General features: G+C 43.8%; 2 protein-coding genes across 4 annotated transcripts in view; one reads left to right on the forward strand and one right to left on the reverse strand.

Annotated features, from left to right (window-relative positions):
* Positions 1–19,670, reverse strand: part of LOC123760889 (phosphopantothenoylcysteine decarboxylase) — a 117,187-nt gene that overhangs the window by 45,667 nt on the left and 51,850 nt on the right. The window contains exon 1 of one of the 3 annotated variants that reach the window (XM_069329812.1): positions 4,275–4,393. The exons of 1 other annotated variant lie outside the window; for it this stretch is intronic. The gene's annotated coding sequence lies outside the window, so the exon portion shown is untranslated. Of the gene's footprint in view, positions 1–4,274; positions 4,394–19,670 lie in introns of those variants that run through there. One more of the 3 variants, XM_069329799.1, reaches the window with a different exon arrangement.
* The window catches only part of LOC138368603 (pre-mRNA-processing factor 40 homolog B-like), a 29,132-nt gene continuing 14,313 nt past the window's right edge, over positions 4,852–19,670 (forward strand). Inside the window, exon 1 of the mRNA XM_069331142.1 lies at positions 4,852–4,934. Within this exon, the coding sequence (XP_069187243.1) occupies positions 4,932–4,934 (3 nt within the window). The 5' untranslated portion in view covers positions 4,852–4,931. The remainder of the gene's footprint in view (positions 4,935–19,670) is intronic.

The following is a 19,670-nucleotide window of genomic DNA, read 5'->3' on the forward strand; positions in this document are numbered from 1 at the left end:
GGTGCGAGAGCCTCAGTACTGAGTGAGCAACCAAGGCTGGCACACGCAGCATGAGCTCACAGCACTGCTGTTCAGCTTGTGACCACAGCATCGCCTAATAATGTCAAAATATATATGTGACTGGTATTATTCAACCATGATAGTATTACAGAAGAGCCCGAGTGTGATAATGACCGAGTACAATGTTCAAATATCAGCGAATCAATGCTGTTCAAGATGTTCACAGCACTAGCCACAGCATTATGCCCGAAACGCTTTGCGTAATAGTGGCTTTAGGCATTGTATGTACTAGCTATACCTATAAGTTAAACAATCCTTGTAAATATTTAGTGTATGTATGTACCTTACCTAAATAAAATTGTATTGTATTGTATTGTATTATTTTGTCCATCTAGGAATCTTCAAATGACTTCTTATGTTCCTTTACTAAATAAATTTGTGGTAAATTATTCATTTACAGGATTTAGTGACCAGGATTGTGATAATAGCAGGAATGTGCTGATAATTAGTGCTACGCATAGTACAGTACTGTGGGAGGAGGAATATTGGTGAGGAGGGAGGGAATCGAGGTAGCGTCACTCTTGTTTGGGCTCACTATACTAGCTTAGTGGTTCGCTATGCTGAACACAAACGTAGATAATGTACTTATATATATATAACATGTGTATATAGTGTAAAAACAGCATCAGGAGTATGTTGGGAGGAGCCATTTTGGTGAGGGGGGTGGTGTCGTACTCGTAGCGTCGTGAGTCATACGTTTGGCTGCGAGCAGCCGCGTCCAACAACCTGGTTGACCAGTCCAGCAACGAGGAGGCCTGGTTGATGACTGTACCTTGGGGATGCTAAGCCCCGAAAACACCTCAAGGTAAGGTAGTTGTGCTGCTGTTTCCACTGTAGTTGTGCTGCGGTTTCCTCTGTTGTGCTGCGGTTTCCACTGTAGTTGTGCTGCAGTTTCCACTGTAGTTGTGCTGCAGTTCCCACTGTAGTTGTACTGCAGTTTCCACTGTAGTTGTACTGCAGTTTCCACTGTAGTTGTACTGCAGTTTCCACTGTAGTTGTACTGCAGTTTCCACTGTAGTTGTGCTGCAGTTTCCACTGTAGTTGTGCTGCAGTTTCCACTGTAGTTGTGCTGCAGTTCCCACTGTAGTTGTGCTGCAGTTCCCACTGTAGTTGTACTGCAGTTTCCACTGTAGTTGTGCTGCAGTTAAGTTTCAAACCATATTAATGATGTAGATGTGCAGTTGAAACCCCCTTAAATTTACTGTAACGTACCTACTTTTTTTTCTGTCAAATGTTTAATACAATGTACTGAATTTTTTATACTTTCTTACAGTGTATTTTTTATACTTTCTTACAATGTATTTTTTATACGTTCTTACAATGTATTTTTTTATACTGTACTTTTTTAGTGTACTTTTTACACTTTCTTACAATGTATTTTTTTATACTTTCTTACAATGTACTTTTTATACTTTCTTACAATGTACTTTTTATACTTTCTTACAATGTACTTTTTACACTTTCTTACAATGTATTTTTTTATACTTTCTTACAATGTACTTTTTATACTTTCTTACAATGTACTTTTTATACTTTCTTACAATGTACTTTTTATACTTTCTTACAATGTACCTGTAAATATATTTTTTTAATTTTACTAGAAATTACCTTCTTAAAATTATGTTAGATTAAGGATCTGCACGAAACGCTATACGTACTAGTAATTACCTAAGTGTAGTTACAGGATGAGAGCTACGCTCGTGGTGTCCCGTCTTCCCAGCACTCTTTGTCATATAACGCTTTGAAACTACTGACGGTCTTGGCCTCCACCACCTTCTCGCTTAACTTGTTCCAACCGTCTACCACTCTATTTGCGAAGGTGAATTTTCTTATATTTCTTCGGCATCTGTGTTTAGCTAGTTTAAATCTATGACCTCTTGTTCTTGAAGTTCCAGGTCTCAGGAAGTCTTCCCTGTCGATTTTGTCAATTCCTGTTACTATTTTGTATGTAGTGATCATATCACCTCTTTTTCTTCTGTCTTCTAGTTTTGGCATATTTAATGCTTCTAACCTCTCCTCGTAGCTCTTGCCCTTCAGTTCTGGGAGCCACTTAGTAGCATGTCTTTGCACCTTTTCCAGTTTGTTGATGTGCTTCTTAAGATATGGGCACCACACAACAGCTGCATATTCTAGCTTTGGCCTAACAAAAGTCATGAACAATTTCTTTAGTATATCGCCATCCATGTATTTAAATGCAATTCTGAAGTTAGAAAGCATAGCATAGGCTCCTTGCACAATATTCTTTATGTGGTCCTCAGGTGATAGTTTTCTATCTAGAACCACTCCTAGATCTCTTTCTTTATCAGAATTCTTTAAAGATTTCTCACATAATATATAGGTTGTGTGGGGTCTATGTTCTCCTATTCCACATTCCATAACATGACATTTATTAACATTAAATTCCATTTGCCAAGTGGTGCTCCATATACTTATTTTGTCCAGGTCTTTTTGAAGGGCATGACAGTCATCTAAATTTCTTATCCTTCCTATTATCTTAGCATCATCAGCAAACATGTTCATATAATTCTGTATACCAACTGGTAGATCATTTATGTACACAATAAACATCACTAGTGGCTTTGCAAGAATGCAAAACCTTAAGTGTCAATGAATGAATGAATGAATGAGTGAATAAATGAATGAATGAATGAATTAATACATAAATAAATATTGAAATCTGACCCAAGTATCAGTTGGGTCAACCCATCTATCATTCAAAACATGTGCAACCATGTTACACTCAACTAATCCAACCCTAACCTATAATTATGTGAGGATACATATATAATTTTTGTTTAATATGTTATCAAGATCAGCAATATTCTTTGAGCATTCGTCTCTTCCAACATGGTTCCACATTTTTGGAATAAGATACATGGGTTGACCTAAGTGACAGTTGGGTCAGATTCCAATATGGTGTCAGACATGTTTACTGCAGTTTTTCCCTGCAGGTGTACTGCAGTTTCCCTGCAGGTGTACTACAGTTTCCCCTGCAGGTGTATTGCAGTTTCCCCCTGCAGGTGTACTGCAGTTCCCCCTGCAGGTGTACTGCAGTTTCCCCTGCAGGTGTACTACAGTTCCCCTGCAGGTGTACTACAGTTTCCCCTGCAGGTGTATTGCAGTTTCCCCCTGCAGGTGTACTGCAGTTACTGGTGTAAGATGTTAGTAATGTTAGTGAGGCTGGTGGTCAAGATGTTAGTGAGGCTGGTGGTCTAAGATGTTAGTGAGGCTGGTGGTCAAGATGTTAGTGAGGCTGGTGGTCTAAGATGTTAGTGAGGCTGGTGGTCTAAGATGTTAGTGAGGCTGGTGGTCTAAGATGTTAGTGAGGCTGGTGGTCAAGATGTTAGTGAGGCTGGTGGTCAAGATGTTAGTGAGGCTGGTGGTCAAGATGTTAGTGAGGCTGGTGGTCAAGATGTTAGTGAGGCTGGTGGTCAAGATGTTAGTGAGGCTGGTGGTCTAAGATGTTAGTGAGGCTGGTGGTCTAAGATGTTAGTGAGGCTGGTGGTCTAAGATGTTAGTGAGGCTGGTGGTCTAAGATGTTAGTGAGGCTGGTGGTCAAGATGTTAGTGAGGCTGGTGGTCAAGATGTTAGTGAGGCTGGTGGTCAAGATGTTAGTGAGGCTGGTGGTCTAAGATGTTAGTGAGGCTGGTGGTCTAAGATGTTAGTGAGGCTGGTGGTCAAGATGTTAGTGAGGCTGGTGGTCAAGATGTTAGTGAGGCTGGTGGTCTAAGATGTTAGTGAGGCTGGTGGTCTAAGATGTTAGTGAGGCTGGTGGTCTAAGATGTTAGTGAGGCTGGTGGTCTAAGATGTTAGTGAGGCTGGTGGTCTAAGATGTTAGTGAGGCTGGTGGTCTAAGATGTTAGTGAGGCTGGTGGTCAAGATGTTAGTGAGGCTGGTGGTCAAGATGTTAGTGAGGCTGGTGGTCAAGATGTTAGTGAGGCTGGTGGTTTAAGATGTCAGCCGCCGGTAACACTTGCTGACGGGCGAGTGACGGGTAATACTGCTCACTACTGTCTCGTGACTGTCTGAAGATGTCACACCATAAAGACAACGCCGTCCAATACGTCTCAAGATCCACCTACAGTACACGGGGGGGGGGGCAAGGGTCAGGTCAAGGTATCACACTCGTATAAGCCTCCCCCCCTGGTGTGCCACGTGTGTACACACCTGCACATATACACATGTGTGTGATGTAAAGAGGGTCATGAGCGTACCTAAGACGGAGGGAAGGAGAGTGTTGAGAGGCAGAGGAGTCAGAGTGTGAAGTAGAGGAGCAGGAGGACCAGCACCTCGCCCGCCGCCATCACTGTCACCCTCTCTTATGACCCAACCTCTCCCACACCTCTCTCTCTCCCCTACACCCACATGTACTCACACCTCTATATCATCATTATCATCATTATCATCATCATCTTTATGTTTATTGGAGTTTTTTCGTGAAAATTTGGATGATTGGCTGAGGCGTAGTGGAAATATTTTTCACTATACACGGCCTGACACCAAGTTGTGGCCACTATGCTTACTCCCCTAATATATTACTCTTTAATACTAATACAAAAGTAATATTAATAACATATTCTTAGTATTATTATAATTGATATTATTTGTGATGTAATAGGAGGCCACAACAGTGCGCGTTCACAAATGAATATACAATATCGTTATACTAATAACTTATTGATGTTAAACCTTTATTATTATTAAGGTTATTTAATGTTAATAGGGAGAGTAAAATTTTTTTTAGAGTATGTGAATATATAGGTTGAGCGGTGTTAGTTTAGTGGAGTAGTGAAGGTTGTGTGTTGTGAAGCCCGACCCGCTGCCTCTCGCCTCCACCAACTGTCTCCTCTCTCACGCCATATTACCAGGCCATGGTGGGTACTTTTACCCTCTTCTTACCCTACAACCATACACTAACTCTCACCCGGCCATATCATATCCCTTTGTGATGTGAAAAGTAACTTTATAGACCATTAATGGTTGGAAGAGTAGCGCAGAGGTCGGCGCGGCTGTGACGTCACTCCTCGCCTCTACACAAACAACAACACATTTATCTTGTATTTTGGTTAGGTCTGCGCTGGATAGGATAGGTTAAGTTATAGCTAAGGTTAGTGTGGTAAAAGTTAAGGAATGAGTGAGAATTACTAATGTTTGGGTGGTTGTTGAAGCCTTGGAGCAGTGTAGTGAATGACTACCAGGCGACGCCGTGTATAAAATCAATAGGTCTACACCTCCAAATGCCAAGGTAACGTGTTATTATATTTGATTTGTTTAGGTTAGTGAAGTGCAGGAGTTTACTTGTCACAGGTTAGTAGACTGGCTAGTTATCCAGAGCCTCTTGGGGCCAGCCGCCGACCTTCACTACCGTGCATCTGAATCTACCTGAGTTTACCCGAGAGTCACTAACACTAGTGCCCTCACAAGGACAGGAAGCCAGCAGTTTGTTGAAGGTCCCCCTATTTGCCCTGATCTTTTCCAGCTGTACCTTCAAATTTAAGAGTTTTGGTATTTACAGCTTTGGTGGGTAGGTGGGTTTATGGGTTTATATTCCTGCTTGATGGGGTTCTGGGAGTTCTTCTACTGCACAAGCCCGGCCCGATGCCAGGCTTGACTTGTGAGAGTTTGGTCCACCAGGCTGTTGCTTGGAGCGGCCCGCAGGTCCACATATACCTGGTTGATGGGGTTCTGGGAGTTCTTCTACTCCCCAAGCCCGGCCCAATGCCAGGCTTGACTTGTGAGAGTTTGGTCCACCAGGCTGTTGCTTGGAGCAGCCCGCAGGCCTACATATACCTGCTTGATGGGGTTCTTGGAGTTCTACTCCCCCAAGCCCTGCCCAAGGCCAGGCTTGACTTGTGAGAGCTTGGTCCACCATACTGTTGCTTCGAGTGGCCCGCAGGCCCACATACCCACCACAGCCCAATTGGTCTGGCACTTCTTTTAGAAACTATCTAGTTTTCTCTTGAAGAAATCCACGGTTGTTCCGGCAATATTTCATATACTCGCTGGGAGGATGTTGAACAACCGTGGACCTCTGATGTCTGTACAGTGTTCTCCGATTGCTCTTATGGCACCTCTGCTCTTCATTAGTTCTATTCTGCATTTTCTTCCATATCGTTCACTCCAGTATGTTGTTATTTTACTGTGTAGATTTGGGACCTGGCCCTCCAGTATTTTCTATGTGTATATTATTTTATACTTTGGCTCCTTTTTAGTGAGTACATTTGGAAAGCTTTGAGACGATCTCAATAATTTAGGTGCTTTACCCCGTCTATGCGTGCGTATATGTTTTCTCTGTATTCCCTCTATTTCAGCAATCTCTCCTGCTCTGAAGGGGGAAGTGAGTACTGAGCAGTACTCAAGACAGGACAGCACAAGTGATTTGAATAGTACAACCATTGTGATGGGATCCCTGGATTTGAAAATTCTCGTAATCCATCCTGTCATATTTTTTGGCTGACACAATATTTGCTTGGTTACTCCCTAAAAGTTAGGTCATCACACATCATTATTCTCAAGTCCTTAACATGTTGGTTTCCTACTATGGGCAGATTTGATTGTGTTTTGTACCATGTATTACGTTCTCAAGGTTCTGTAAAAGGTTCTCATTTTTACTGTACCCGAGTACCTGGAATTTTACCATACTGTACCTGAGCACTTGGAATCCTGTGGATGAAAAAGCAACTCCTGCTCTCAGTCCTACATTGTGGCTTGTTGAGCTTGAAAACATTATGCTTTATTTGTGTTACATCTGACCCTTTGAAGAAATTTTCTGGATCAACTTTTTCTTATCCTAATATCAGGCATAGACAGTGATACAAACTAAAGCTTTGTATCATCATTTGCAGATGACATTAGGATTTTCGTACACGTAGACAATATAGAGGACATGGCAAACCTCCAATCATATGTAAATCAGGTTTTCCAATGGGCCACAGATAATAATATGATGTTTAATGAAAATAAGTTCCAGCTTCGTTATGGAAAAGATGAAAATTTAAAAGGAATCAAATCACTCTATAGAATGGAAAAGCCAGCGTAAAGGATCTAGTAAAGGATCTATTAGTAAAACAGTAATCATGTCAGAAGACCTTATCTTTACAGATATCCATAAAGTTGTACTAATCATTTATTATATATTTTAGTTTGTGTTGGTATCAAGGTAGGGAAATGTGTGTGCTTACTACCTCTCCATATGCCCAGTGGTTGGGGGGAATGGTACCCCATCAAGCAGGTATCAAGCAAGGTCTTGCACTTGTCAATATTAAAAAAGCTTTTCTTAGTCATCTGACCATTTATAGAGTTCCTGCAGATCTGTTTGTAAGGCTTCAACATCATTAACATTTCCCACTACCATAAACCTTTGTGTTATCTGCAGATTTGATGATGTGGTTTGTAATATTCTCATCTTTGTCTTTGATATATATTACAAAAAAGGTTGATCCCAAAATGGACCCCTGTGGTACTATACTTCTGCATTTCTCTTGGGCCAGAGACATTGCTTTCATGTCATGTTCACCTATTGGCTTCCACCAGAAGATGCTCTTCTGTGAAGACTTCCTGAAATTTCTTATTGTGTTCTTCGTACAATTCCTCGTCATTTGTAGTGAATCTGCCTGTCCCTACCCTCAATTTTATTACCTGTTCCTTCACTGTTTTTCTCCTGATGTGGCTGTGCAAGAATTTAGGTTGAGTCTTTGCCTTGCTCGCTATGTCGTTTTCATATTGTCACTCTGCTTCTCTTCTCACTCTGACATATTCGTTCCTGGCACTCTGGTATCTTTCTCGTCTCTCTAATGTCCTGTTATTACTATAGTTTCTCGGTGCCCTCGTACTTAGTTGCTTTGCTAGCTTACATCTCTGATTAAACCATGGGTTTCTTGTCTACATTTCATTTTTTCCTTTTGGACTGGGACGAACATGTCTGCTGCATCCTTACACTTCTGCGTGATGTATCCGATCATGGCTTTGGGCCATCTTTCCTCTAAGCTCTGTTTCCCAAGCTATATCTGTTAGATATAGCAACATATAGATAGCTTTCCTCCTGTTTGGGAGGCTATATCCTCAATGTGAGTTTTTTTGGCTCTGAGGCAACATGAGATTTTGTTTCAGTACATGCAAGGCACCCTCCCTGCTAATGCTCATATGAAGATGTTGGGCATAAGGGACTCGACTTGCTGGGATTATGGGTCGAGAAGTTGGCTGGTGATGTCACAATTCATTGTCACTGGAAAAAGTTTTAAAGAATTCTGACAGAGATATAGGTGTGGTTCTGGATAAAAAAAATAATCACCCAAAGACCACATAAAGATATTGGGCAAATAGCATATGCTATGCTTTCCAACTTAAGAATTGCTTTTAATCCTTAAACTACGCATGACATATATATACGACTGGAGTAACATGTCCCACCGTGCGCATGGCATACATATACGACATAGGGTGCCGGCCACGATTCAAATGGCCCGTGGCTACACGGGGTTCACGTCAGCTTCCTCAGGGCTCTTGTTTAAAAAACAAGAGCCCTGTTTTATTTAAACAAATGTTTAAAAAAAATCATGGACAACATTCTCCGGTGTGAGAGCCATGGACAGTACTGTGGGAGCAACCAAGGCTGGCGCACGCAGCATGACCTAACAGCACTGCTGTTCAGCTTGTGACCACAACATCGCCTAAATATATCAAAATAAATATGTAACTGCTATTATTTAGCAATGACAGTATTACAGGAGACCCCTGAGTGATAAAAATGACCAGGATTCTGATAATAGTAGGATTGTGGTGGTACTTAGCACTGTGTGGGAGGAGTAATGCTGAGGGAGGGAGGGAGGGAGGTGGTAACTCTGCTGAATCTGTGCGGCCACTTGTTGTCTGCACTCATCATACCAGCTTAGTGGTTCACTATGATGAACACAAATGTATATACTTATATATAATGTGTGTATTAGTGTAATAACAGCTAAAGGAGTATGTTGGGAGGAGCCATTTGGGCGATGGTGGCGGCGTCGTCTGCACGACCTGTCATTCTGTGTAGAGGGTGGCCGCCATGCAGTTTAGGCACAATACTGTACCAGCTTAGTTGTACAGTTATGGTTAATAAAACAGTTATGGTTAATAAAACATGTAGATACTTATGTATAATGTGTGTAGTGTAATAACACCGCAAACATTATTGTTGGGGGAGAATAGTGAGTCTGGCCTTGAACCAGTGAGGGAGCCGGCTGTCACCTGTGTGTGTGGCGACGTCTCTTTTATAACACTTAAGGCAGCGTCTGGGATGCTCTTGGACGCAGGTTCGAATCCTCGTCACGGCCCTTGTGGATTTGTTCGTCTCATATATTGCCTGAACCTACCATACTAGCTTAGTTTTAGAGTTATGGTGAGTAAAATGTAGATACTTATATATAACGTCTGTACAGTATATAGTGAATAAAAGCAAAAACAGTATTGTGGGAGGAGAATGTTGGCTAGTGAGGTGTTGAGGGAAGGAGTGGTGGCTGGCTGGTGTGGCTGCCACTCCTCGTTGCTTTTTGACTCACCATACCAACTTAGTGGTTCATTATGGTGAAAAAAACATGCAGATACTTACATATAACCTGTGTATATAGTGTAATAACTGCAGAAGTATTTGTTTATTGTTTTATGAACATAATAATTGAATCCCTAATATGCACACAATAATTTTGAGTATAGCAGTGATTCACTGATTTTTTATATAAATATATCACATTACACACTATTGAATAATATTACTGCAAAAAACTAAGACAAAATAAATCAGAGACATACCTTGAGGCTACCTTGAGGTGCTTCCGGGGCTTAGTGTCCCCGCGGCCCGGTCGTCGACCAGGCCTCCTGGTTGCTGGACTGATCAACCAGGCTGTTAGACGCGGCTGCTCGCAGCCTGACGTATGAGTCACAGCCTGGTTGATCAGGTATCCTTTGGAGGTGCTTATCCAGTTCTCTCTTGAACACTGTGAGGGGTTTGCCAGTTATGTCCCTTATGTGTAGTGGAAGCGTGTTGAACAGTCTCGGGCCTCTGATGTTGATAGAGTTCTCTCTCAGAGTACCTGTTGCACCTCTGCTTTTCAACGGGGGTATTCTGCACATCCTGCCATGTCTTCTGGTCTCATGTGGTGTTATTTCTGTGTGCAGGTTTGGGACCAGCCCCTCAATTATTTTCCACGTGTAAATTATTATGTATCTCTCCCGCCTGCGCTCAAGGGAGTACAGATTTAGGCTCTTTAGTCGGTCCCAGTAATTTAGATGTTTTACTGAGTGGATTCTAGCAGTAAAGGATCTCTGCACGCTCTCTAGGTCAGCAATTTCTCCAGCTTTGAAAGGGGCTGTCATTGTGCAGCAGTACTCCACTCTAGAGAGCACAAGCGTTTTGAAAAGTATCATCATCGGTATAGCATCCCTAGTGTGAAAAGTTCTTGTTATCCAACCTGTCATTTTTCTTGCAGTTGCGACGGCTACTTTATTGTGTTCTTTAAAGGTAAGGTCTTCCGACATGAGTACACCCAGGTCCTTTACATTGCCTTTTCGTTCTATGTTATGATTTGCCTGCGTTTTGTACGTGGTTTCTGTTTTTATATTTTCAATTTTTCCGTAGCGCATGAGCTGAAACTTATCCTCTTGAATACCATATTATTTTCTGTAGCCCATAGAAAGACCTGATCTACATCTGATTGGAGGTTTGCCGTGTCCTCTATGTTGCCAACTCTCATGAAAATCCTAGTGTCATCTGCAAAGGATGATACAGTGCTATAGGTTGTGTTCTGGTCTATGTCCGATATGAGGATGAGAAAAAGTACTGGAGCAAGCACAGTACCCTGGGGGACTGAGCTCTTCACGGTTGATGGGCTGGATTTTATTTTGTTGACTATTACACATTGGGTTCTGTCAGTCAGGAAATTGTAGATCCATCTGCCTATTTTCCCGGTAATTCCTTTTGAACGCATTTTATGTGCAATAACACCATGGTCACATTTATCAAAAGCTTTTGCGAAATCTGTGTAAATTACATCAGCGTTTTGTTTGTCTTCCATAGCATCTAATGCCATATCATAGTGGTCCAGCAACTGCGACAGGCAAGAGCGCCCTGTTCTAAAACCATGTTGTCCGGGGTTATGGAGATGCTGTGATTCTATGTATTTTGTGATCTTACTTCTTAGCACTCTCTCAAAATTTTTATGATGTGCGATGTTAGTGCTATCGGTCTGTAATTTTTTGCCTCTGCCTTATTTCCTCCTTTATGGAGTGGTGCTATCTCTGCTGTTTTTAGTATGTCAGGGATAACGCCAGTATCTAGGCTTTGTCTCCACAGAATGTGAAGGGCCTGCGATAGTGGTTTTTTACAGTTCTTGATGAATATGGAGTTCCAAGAATCCGGGCCTGGTGCAGAGTGCATAGGCATACTGTTTATGGCTTCTTCAAAATCTAGTGGGGATAGGGCGACGTCTGATATGTGATTTGATGTTGGTATCATATCCATGAAAAATTCATTTGGGTTATCAATCTTTAGTGCATTTAATGGCTCACTGAAAACAGAGTCGTACTGCTTCCTCAGTAACTCGCTCATTTCTTTGTTGTCTCTGTGAAAGTTCCATCTCCCTTTCGCAGGGGCCCGATACTAGATGTGGTTTTTGATCTTGATTTTGCATAGGAGAAAAAATATTTCGGATTTCTCTCTATTTCACTGATGGCCTTTTGCTCTCTTTGCCTCTCCTGGGTTTTGTATGATTCTTGTAGCTTGAGTTCAATTGTTTCTATTTCTCTACCTAACCTTCTTCGCCGTTCTTGAGATAGGGTGCGACTCTCAAGTTGTTCCGCGATTCGTTTTCTTCGCCTATATAGGGAACGACGTTCCCGTTCCAATCTGCATCTCTTTCTCTTTTTTCTTAGGGGTATGCGGTTTGAACATATTTCTAGTGCTACTGAGCTTATTTTTCCAGGCACTGGTTCAGGTTTGCATTTCCTAGCTGTTCTTCCCAGTTTATTTCTGTGAAGTCCTGGTTTATTTGCTCCCAGTTTATCCGTTTATTATTGAAGTTGAATTTGCTGAAATCTCCTCCACCGGGAATCTGGACTGGTTTTGAAGGTCCATTCCCCATGGTTGTCAGAACTTCAATTAAGTTGTGATCTGAGTAACAGGTATTTGTAATCATTATGTTCCCGATCAACTCATCATTATTAGTGAAAATGAGGTCCAGCGTGTTCTCCTTCCTAGTTGGTTCTACTATTTGCTGGTTTAAGGCAAACCTATCGCACATCCGTAGCAGGTCATTTGCATGTGCCTGCTCATTTAGGCTACTTCCTGGTATTCTTTCTGATATTACTGTATTAGCCAGGTGCTTCCATTTCAGGTGCCGTAGGTTGAAGTCCCCAAGCAGGATGATGTTCGGAGCTGGATTTGTGAGGTTTTCCAAGCAGTGCTCTATTTTCATTAGTTGGTCTTTAAACTGCTGAGGGTTTGCCTCCGGTGACTTATATACAAGGACAACAACTACATTTAGGATCTCTATTTTGACTATCAGCACTTCCACCATATCATTTGAGGTGTTTAGCAGCTCAGTACAGATGAGTGTGTCTTTGATGTAGAGGCTGACCCCACCCTGAAGCCGGTGTTTCCTATCACATCTGAAGAGATTGTATTCTGAGATCCATATTTCACCATCAAGGTAGTCCTTTGTGTGAGTTTCCGTTAGGCTGCAAACACTGCATTTGCCTCATGAAGGAGACCATCTATAAAATGAACTTTGTTGGATTTGCGTGTTTTTATACCCTGGATGTTGGCAAATATAAATGATGTTATCGTGTTAGTGGAAGTGCTGGATGCTTTAATTGGTGTTAATATCTGAGGCTCTGGTAAGGAGGCCACTGTGTTTGCGTCCTCTCTAGCATTTGACCGAGTTGGTGGTAGAGTCTGGTCATTTTTAGCCATTCTTCTCCTCCTCCTCTTGCTAAAAAATTATCCCGGTTGATGGAGTAGTGGCTGTTTTCATAGTGGTAGTCTGTCGGTTTTATTCGCCTGGTACCTCTTATATGAAAAGCTGGGCATTCAGCATTGAAGCACTCTTTCCTGTCCAAAGAGTTCTTGCAAATTTCTGGGTGAAAGAATTCACAGCTTTAGGTACATTTACCTGTATTGAGGAGGTTTCTGCACTTTCTAGGGTGATCGTGTGTACATGTTCCATTTATTCTTCCCGATTCCCCATGCTTACAGGTAGCCCATCTGTAATACCAACAGATTTTGGGGCCTTGTTTTGTTTGTTTCCCTCTGCCAGGGACCGCACTCTGCTGCGGCGCCCCGACACTGTGCCCTGCTCCGGTGCCTGTGACACTGTGCCCTGCTCCGGTGCCTGTGACACCGCGCTCTGCTCCGGTGCCTGTGACACTGTGCCTGCTCCGGTGCCTGTGACACTGTGCCTGCTCCGGTGCCTGTGACACTGTGCCCTGCTCCGGTGCCTGTGACACTGTGCCCTGCTCCGGTGCCTGTGACACCGCGCTCTGCTCCGGTGCCTGTGACACTGTGCCCTGCTCTGGTGCCTGTGACACTGTGCCCTGCTCCGGTGCCTGTGACACCGCACTCTGCTCCGGTGCCTGTGACACCGCGCTCTGCTCCGGTGCCTGTGACACTGTGCCCTGCTCCGGTGCCTGTGACACCGCGCTCTGCTCCGGTGCCTGTGACACTGTGCCTGCTCCGGTGCCTGTGACACCGCGCTCTGCTCCGGTGCCTGTGACACTGTGCCCTGCTCCGGTGCCTGTGACACTGTGCCCTGCTCCGGTGCCTGTGACACGGCGCTCTGCTCCGGTGCCTGTGACACCGCGCTCTGCTCCGGTGCCTGTGACACTGTGCCCTGCTCCGGTGCCTGTGACACCGCGCTCTGCTCCGGTGCCTGTGACACTGTGCCTGCTCCGGTGCCTGTGACACCGCGCTCTGCTCCGGTGCCTGTGACACCGCGCTCTGCTCCGGTGCCTGTGACACCGCGCACTGCTCAGGGGTCCCCGACTCCGTGCCCTGCTCAGGCATCCCCGACTCCGCGCCCTGCTCAGGCATCCCCGACTCCGTGCCCTGCTCAGGCATCCCCGACTCCGTGCCCTGCTCAGGCATCCCCGACTCCGCGCCCTGCTCAGGCATCCCCGACTCCGTGCCCTGCTCAGGCATCCCCGACTCCGCGCCCTGCTCAGGCATCCCCGACTCCGTGCCCTGCTCAGGCATCCCCGACTCCGCGCCCTGCTCAGGCATCCCCGACTCCGCGCCCTGCTCAGGCATCCCCGACTCCGTGCCCTGCTCAGGCATCCCCGACTCCGCGCCCTGCTCAGGCATCCCCGACTCCGTGCCCTGCTCAGGCATCCCCGACTCCGCGCCCTGCTCAGGCGCCGCTGCCACAGAGCTCTGTGCTACAGCTGGTTGTACCTTGGTGTCATGTACAGTTTGTTTGAAGACATTAGAAATTGCTATGCAGGCATTAATTAGTAATTCTCTGTTTTCGGCGGGAGTTTTATCCAGGATTTCCATCAATTTCAAAAAAGTTACATCATCCTTTTTGCAGAGCCAGTACACAGAGTGGTCACTGGGACCATTTCTCCTTGAATTGTTAGTCATGTTGGCACATTTTTTGTGTATGGCTGCTGAACAGAGTTGGCATTGAAAGCTCTGTTGGTAATCTACCTTCATGTTGCATTCTATGCACGTTTTTATCAAAGCCATTTTTTGAACACTTCTGTTCAGTGGTGATGGTCTTACAAGGTGGGGTGTTGACCGGTGGGGGAGTTGACCGCGGGTGCTGGCCGTGGGAGCTGGCCGTGGGTGTTGACCGTGGGTGTTTACCAACTTGAGATAGGCCTCGAAGAGGCTGTATGGACGGCCAGTGTTGCTAATTGAAATAATTAACATTGAAATAATTAAGTAATAATTTCTTTGTGTCAACTCCTGCCTGACAGCTTCGACGGAGCTGACCGCCTCTGATGCTTGCTCTGTCAACACCTACATTTTGCCAGGCTTCCTCTGCCTGTTAAGGCCAAAATATGTCACGTGCGATTTTTATCTTATTTTTCCCCGTGCTCAGGGAACGCAAATGAACATTTGTAGAAGACGAAAATTTTTTTTAGTATTTTATTTTCTTGCACATTGGGGTGTAAAAGTCCTCAGGACCCCTTCGGAGCTTAACCCTGAGGCTGCTAAGGGCCTTTTCGCCTTCAACACCCACAGGCACAAAAAGAAAAAAATTCCAACAATTTTTTTGTAATCTCTCCATTTGTGTTCCCTGAGCACGAGAAAAAAAAAAATAATTGTACTGTACTTACCAGTGACGTAAATGAGCCGAGAAGTTGGCCGATGACTTCACGAGTCATCGTCGCTGGAGCGTGGTGCGCCTAGGCCGAGTCGGCGCGGCGGAGAAGGAGCCAGAGTTTCCACAAATTTATTTTTGCTGTATTATTTACAGTATCTGGCGTATTTTACAACCAGTTTTTTCACTGGTCTGGTACAATATGTTGTCACTTGATGTTTTATTATAATTCAACTGTTCTAAATTTATATTGCTGTCACATATTAGTGTCACAAGTATTTGCACAAAAAGTTTATTTTTCAGTAAATATACAATTTATTATGAATTGTTTTCACTGTATACACTCACTTATTCTGTATGTACATGTTTTTGCACCAATCTTGGGCATTTAGAAGTCATCAAGTGATACTCGTCAGTATCACTTGTGATACACAGATACAGTGATACTCGTCAAAACATTTGACATAGCACAGAGGGACCTGACACGCTATGCACCAAGTCATCACCAATTTACGCTTCTGTTCCCTCTTTGTTGTGGTCTTGCATACAATGCACTCATGCTGGCCTACTGCACGCTTTCCAGTTGGTGGTAAATACCTTACATTGTGTGTGAGAAAGGCATCCTTGAAATCGAGTCTGTGTGTGGGAGCATGGTGCAATACTGGGTTTACAATGAGCCTTTGTATGCCTGGAATTGTTTTGCCAAACTTTTCTAGTAATTGTGTCACTACAGTAAAACTGAACACAGGGAAGTTTCATTTACCACCTGTTTTGACAAGATACATATTGTAACAGCATTGTTCAGCATTGTTACGTAAATAAGGTGGAAAAACATTTTCTTGGTCCACTTTACTGTTTTCCGTACACACTCCACTGCCCCCACCATCATATCACATTTATCCATGAAACGCATGTTGATGTTATAGTCCAAAACACAATCTGGTTTATAGATTATTTTTGTTGTTCTGTTCACCCTGCCACTGTCCAACATTGTACCATCATGAATGGTGGTCAACATGTTCACTTCACGCCTGTCTTTCCACCGCACTGAAAGCATTGCACCGGCTTTTCTTAGCTCGTAATCACCAACCTGCATAGCAGTGTGAAACACTGGCATTTTCCTTCGTTTTGCCTTCACTCCAGTTCTATTATCAATCAAGAACCTAGTTAGCAAGGGACTGGTATAATAGTTATCTGTGTATAATATGTGGCCCTTGTTCAGATATGGTGCAAGCAGTGACTTCACCACACTACCTGAGAAGTCATGTTGGGCATTAGCAGAAATGTTTAAATTTGTACCCGTGTACAGTACATTATCATGTGTAACACAATCCCTGTTTCACAGTCACAGAGTACAAAGAATTTCAATCCGTGTTTGGAGGGAATATACTGCTTGAAGGCAAGACGTCCTTTGAAAAGCACAAGGGATTCGTCAATCACCAGCTTCTGAGCTGGTACGTAGAAATCCCTGTACCTTCCAATAAGTTCATTCAGGATGTGCCTTACTTTCCAAAGTCACCTGGAGACACCTGAGGATTATCGCAAATCTTTGCATGGTCGTATCTTTGTATGGTCACAAATCTTTATATTATCATATGATCTTTGCTCCAATAATGGTCGAGTACGTGTTTGACACAATGTTTCATCAACATACACAGTGCCAAAAACACATACATTTCACCTAAAGTCGTATCTTTCCACCGCTGTAATCGTAAAAAATCGGATAACTCCTCATGAATGAGATCAGCCGCATATTTGTTAGTTTCCTTAACCATATTCCATGAGTGGCTCATCAAAATATGCAGGTAAAGTAGTCCATTTCACACATATCGGCTCCTGTGTCAGGGGAAAAGGTCTGTAATCCCAACATCTGAATTATCAAAGGCAGAAATTACACAATGTCCCATCACTCACACAAATACCCGTGGTGTCTTTCGAGAGACTATAGCGGCACCACAGCGAGGAAACCGTGGACCAGGAGCTGAAGCCGGTCTAGCAACAGAAGGGGCGGGGGGCAGGGACAATGGCGGAAAATTACTTGATGTTGAGGGTCTTTGTTCATCAGCATCCCCCATGTGGTCCCATGCGGTGCCGCATGGCTAGGCCAGATGCTGTCGACGTGAAAAATGTCGCTTAGCAACACCATGCCCTCCATTGGCACTAGCGGCTGCGAAACTATTTTCCGATTCTAAATCACTAAAACCAGAAAATGATTCACATTCCTCAGACTCGTCGACGAAAACATCAATATCTTGCAAAGTAGCACATGAATTGTGTGGTCTGGCACAAAGTGGGGTCGAGTGAGGGCGAGGAGGCATGGACGAGATGCTAGGCCTAGCCCTCGTGGCACCAGCATGTTCATTCTCATCGTCAGTTGTATCCACATCTGAGGGCTGTGTGTAGTCATGATCCATGTCAGAGTCGTCAGTAACAGATTCATCATCCCGGAACATTCTTATTAATTTCATCTTCAGTCAGAGGTTGCGATGCACGCTTTGTTGAGCAGGATCGGTAGGTGGAATGTCGTGCGCTCGCCATGGTGTCTGCCGGGTAACTGAGGCCTGTACACAATGGCGGCCTACATTGGATTTTTTCCCAGGTGGTGTTTGTTTATGGTCGGATGTGGCTTGACGATGGCTGCCCCTATCCCACTTGGGGCGTTTAAAATCTTGCGCTAGACAAGCGATCGTCTAAATATGTACAGTATTGCGCGGTTTCGGTAAAGTTACTCCCATCGTCTATACAGTATATGTATTGCATGGTCTAAGGGTTAAAGGTTAAATACACGGATGGGAAAATATTAAAGAAATTGTTAACGACCTTTATGCGACTAAAGTTGGAATATGCAACAATTCAAGAGAGAACTCGATAAGCACCTCCAAAGAATGCCTGATCATCTAGGCTGTGATTCATACATTAGTCTGCAAGCAGCCTCCAACAGTCTGGTTGACCAGATGACCAACCATGAGGCTTGATCAGAGACCACGCTATGGGGGATGTTAATCCTTGAAACCACCATAAGATAGCTAAAAGGTAGGTAGGTAGGTAGGTGCCTATACCTCAAGAAGCAGACCATTAAATTAGAAAAGGGGCAAAGACATACAACTAAATGGCTTCCTGAACTGAAAGACAAGAGCTACAAGGAGACGTTGGAGGTATTAAATATACCAAAGCTAGAAGATAGAAGAAAAGGCGAGGTGATCAGTAAGTACAAAATAGTAACCGGAATCGGCAAAACTGATAAAGAAGAATTTTGGAAAACTGCAATATCAAGAACAAGAGGATATAGGTTCAAACTAAGGAAACAAAGCTGGAAGAAAAACATTTGTAAGTTCACTTTTGCAAACAGTGGTAGACAGTTGGAACAATTTAAGTGAGAAGGTGGTGGATGCCAAACCCGGCAGTAGTTTCAAGGCATCATATGACACAGTGCTGGGAAGATGGGACACCACGAGCATACTTCTCATCCTGTAACTACACTTAGGTAGGGAAGGGAAAGCAACTATCAAGAGAAACTCCCTGATCCACAAGCTGGATGAGAGAGGTGGTATTAGAAGGATGTGCCATACATGTTATCTTGCCATCATGTGAGGTTAAGGTGTCAACATGGGGTGGGCAGATGTATTATCAAGCAACAGCAAAGCCAGAACTTCGCTTGGCCTCACTTTTGTGTTTCTTATTAATTTTGGGGTCACGAACTTCCTTGTAAAATATGTGAAACCACGAAAGAAAGATGTCTTGTGTAAACCATGCACTCTTTTTAGCTATAATATTTCACAGGCAGTTATTCAAACAATGTTGTAAGGCTCTTAGTGTCTTGGATTTGCCAACAACTGAACACATGCTTATGGATGTGCCTTCGTCATTGGTTTACACAATTGCTGACAACCTGTCCTTCTTCACATTACTCCCTGGCACACTTCCCTAAACTCCTCAAGAGCTAGAGCTTTTTTCAAAGAAACTCCTCCAATAGGGAAGACGGTCGGCCGAGCGGACAGCACACTGGACTTGTGATCCTGTGGTCACGGGTTCGATCCCGGGCAGATGCGAGAAACGATGGGCAGAGTTTCTTTCACCCTATGCCCCTGTTACCTAGCAGTAAAATAGGTACCTGGGTGTTAGTCAGCTGTCACGGGCTGCTTCCTGGGGGTGGAGGCCTGGTCGAGGACCGGGCCGCGGGGACACTAAAAAGCCCCGAAATCATCTCAAGATAACCTCAAGATGACCTCAAGAATACAGACCAGTTTCCTCACCATTATAGATTTGATGTGCATAAAAACTATTAGATAAAATGTATGTTCTCAATTTGTTTAAATA

The sequence above is a fragment of the Procambarus clarkii genome, chromosome 3 (genome assembly GCF_040958095.1).
Source record: "Procambarus clarkii isolate CNS0578487 chromosome 3, FALCON_Pclarkii_2.0, whole genome shotgun sequence".
NCBI classification, from domain to species: Eukaryota; Metazoa; Arthropoda; class Malacostraca; order Decapoda; family Cambaridae; genus Procambarus; species Procambarus clarkii.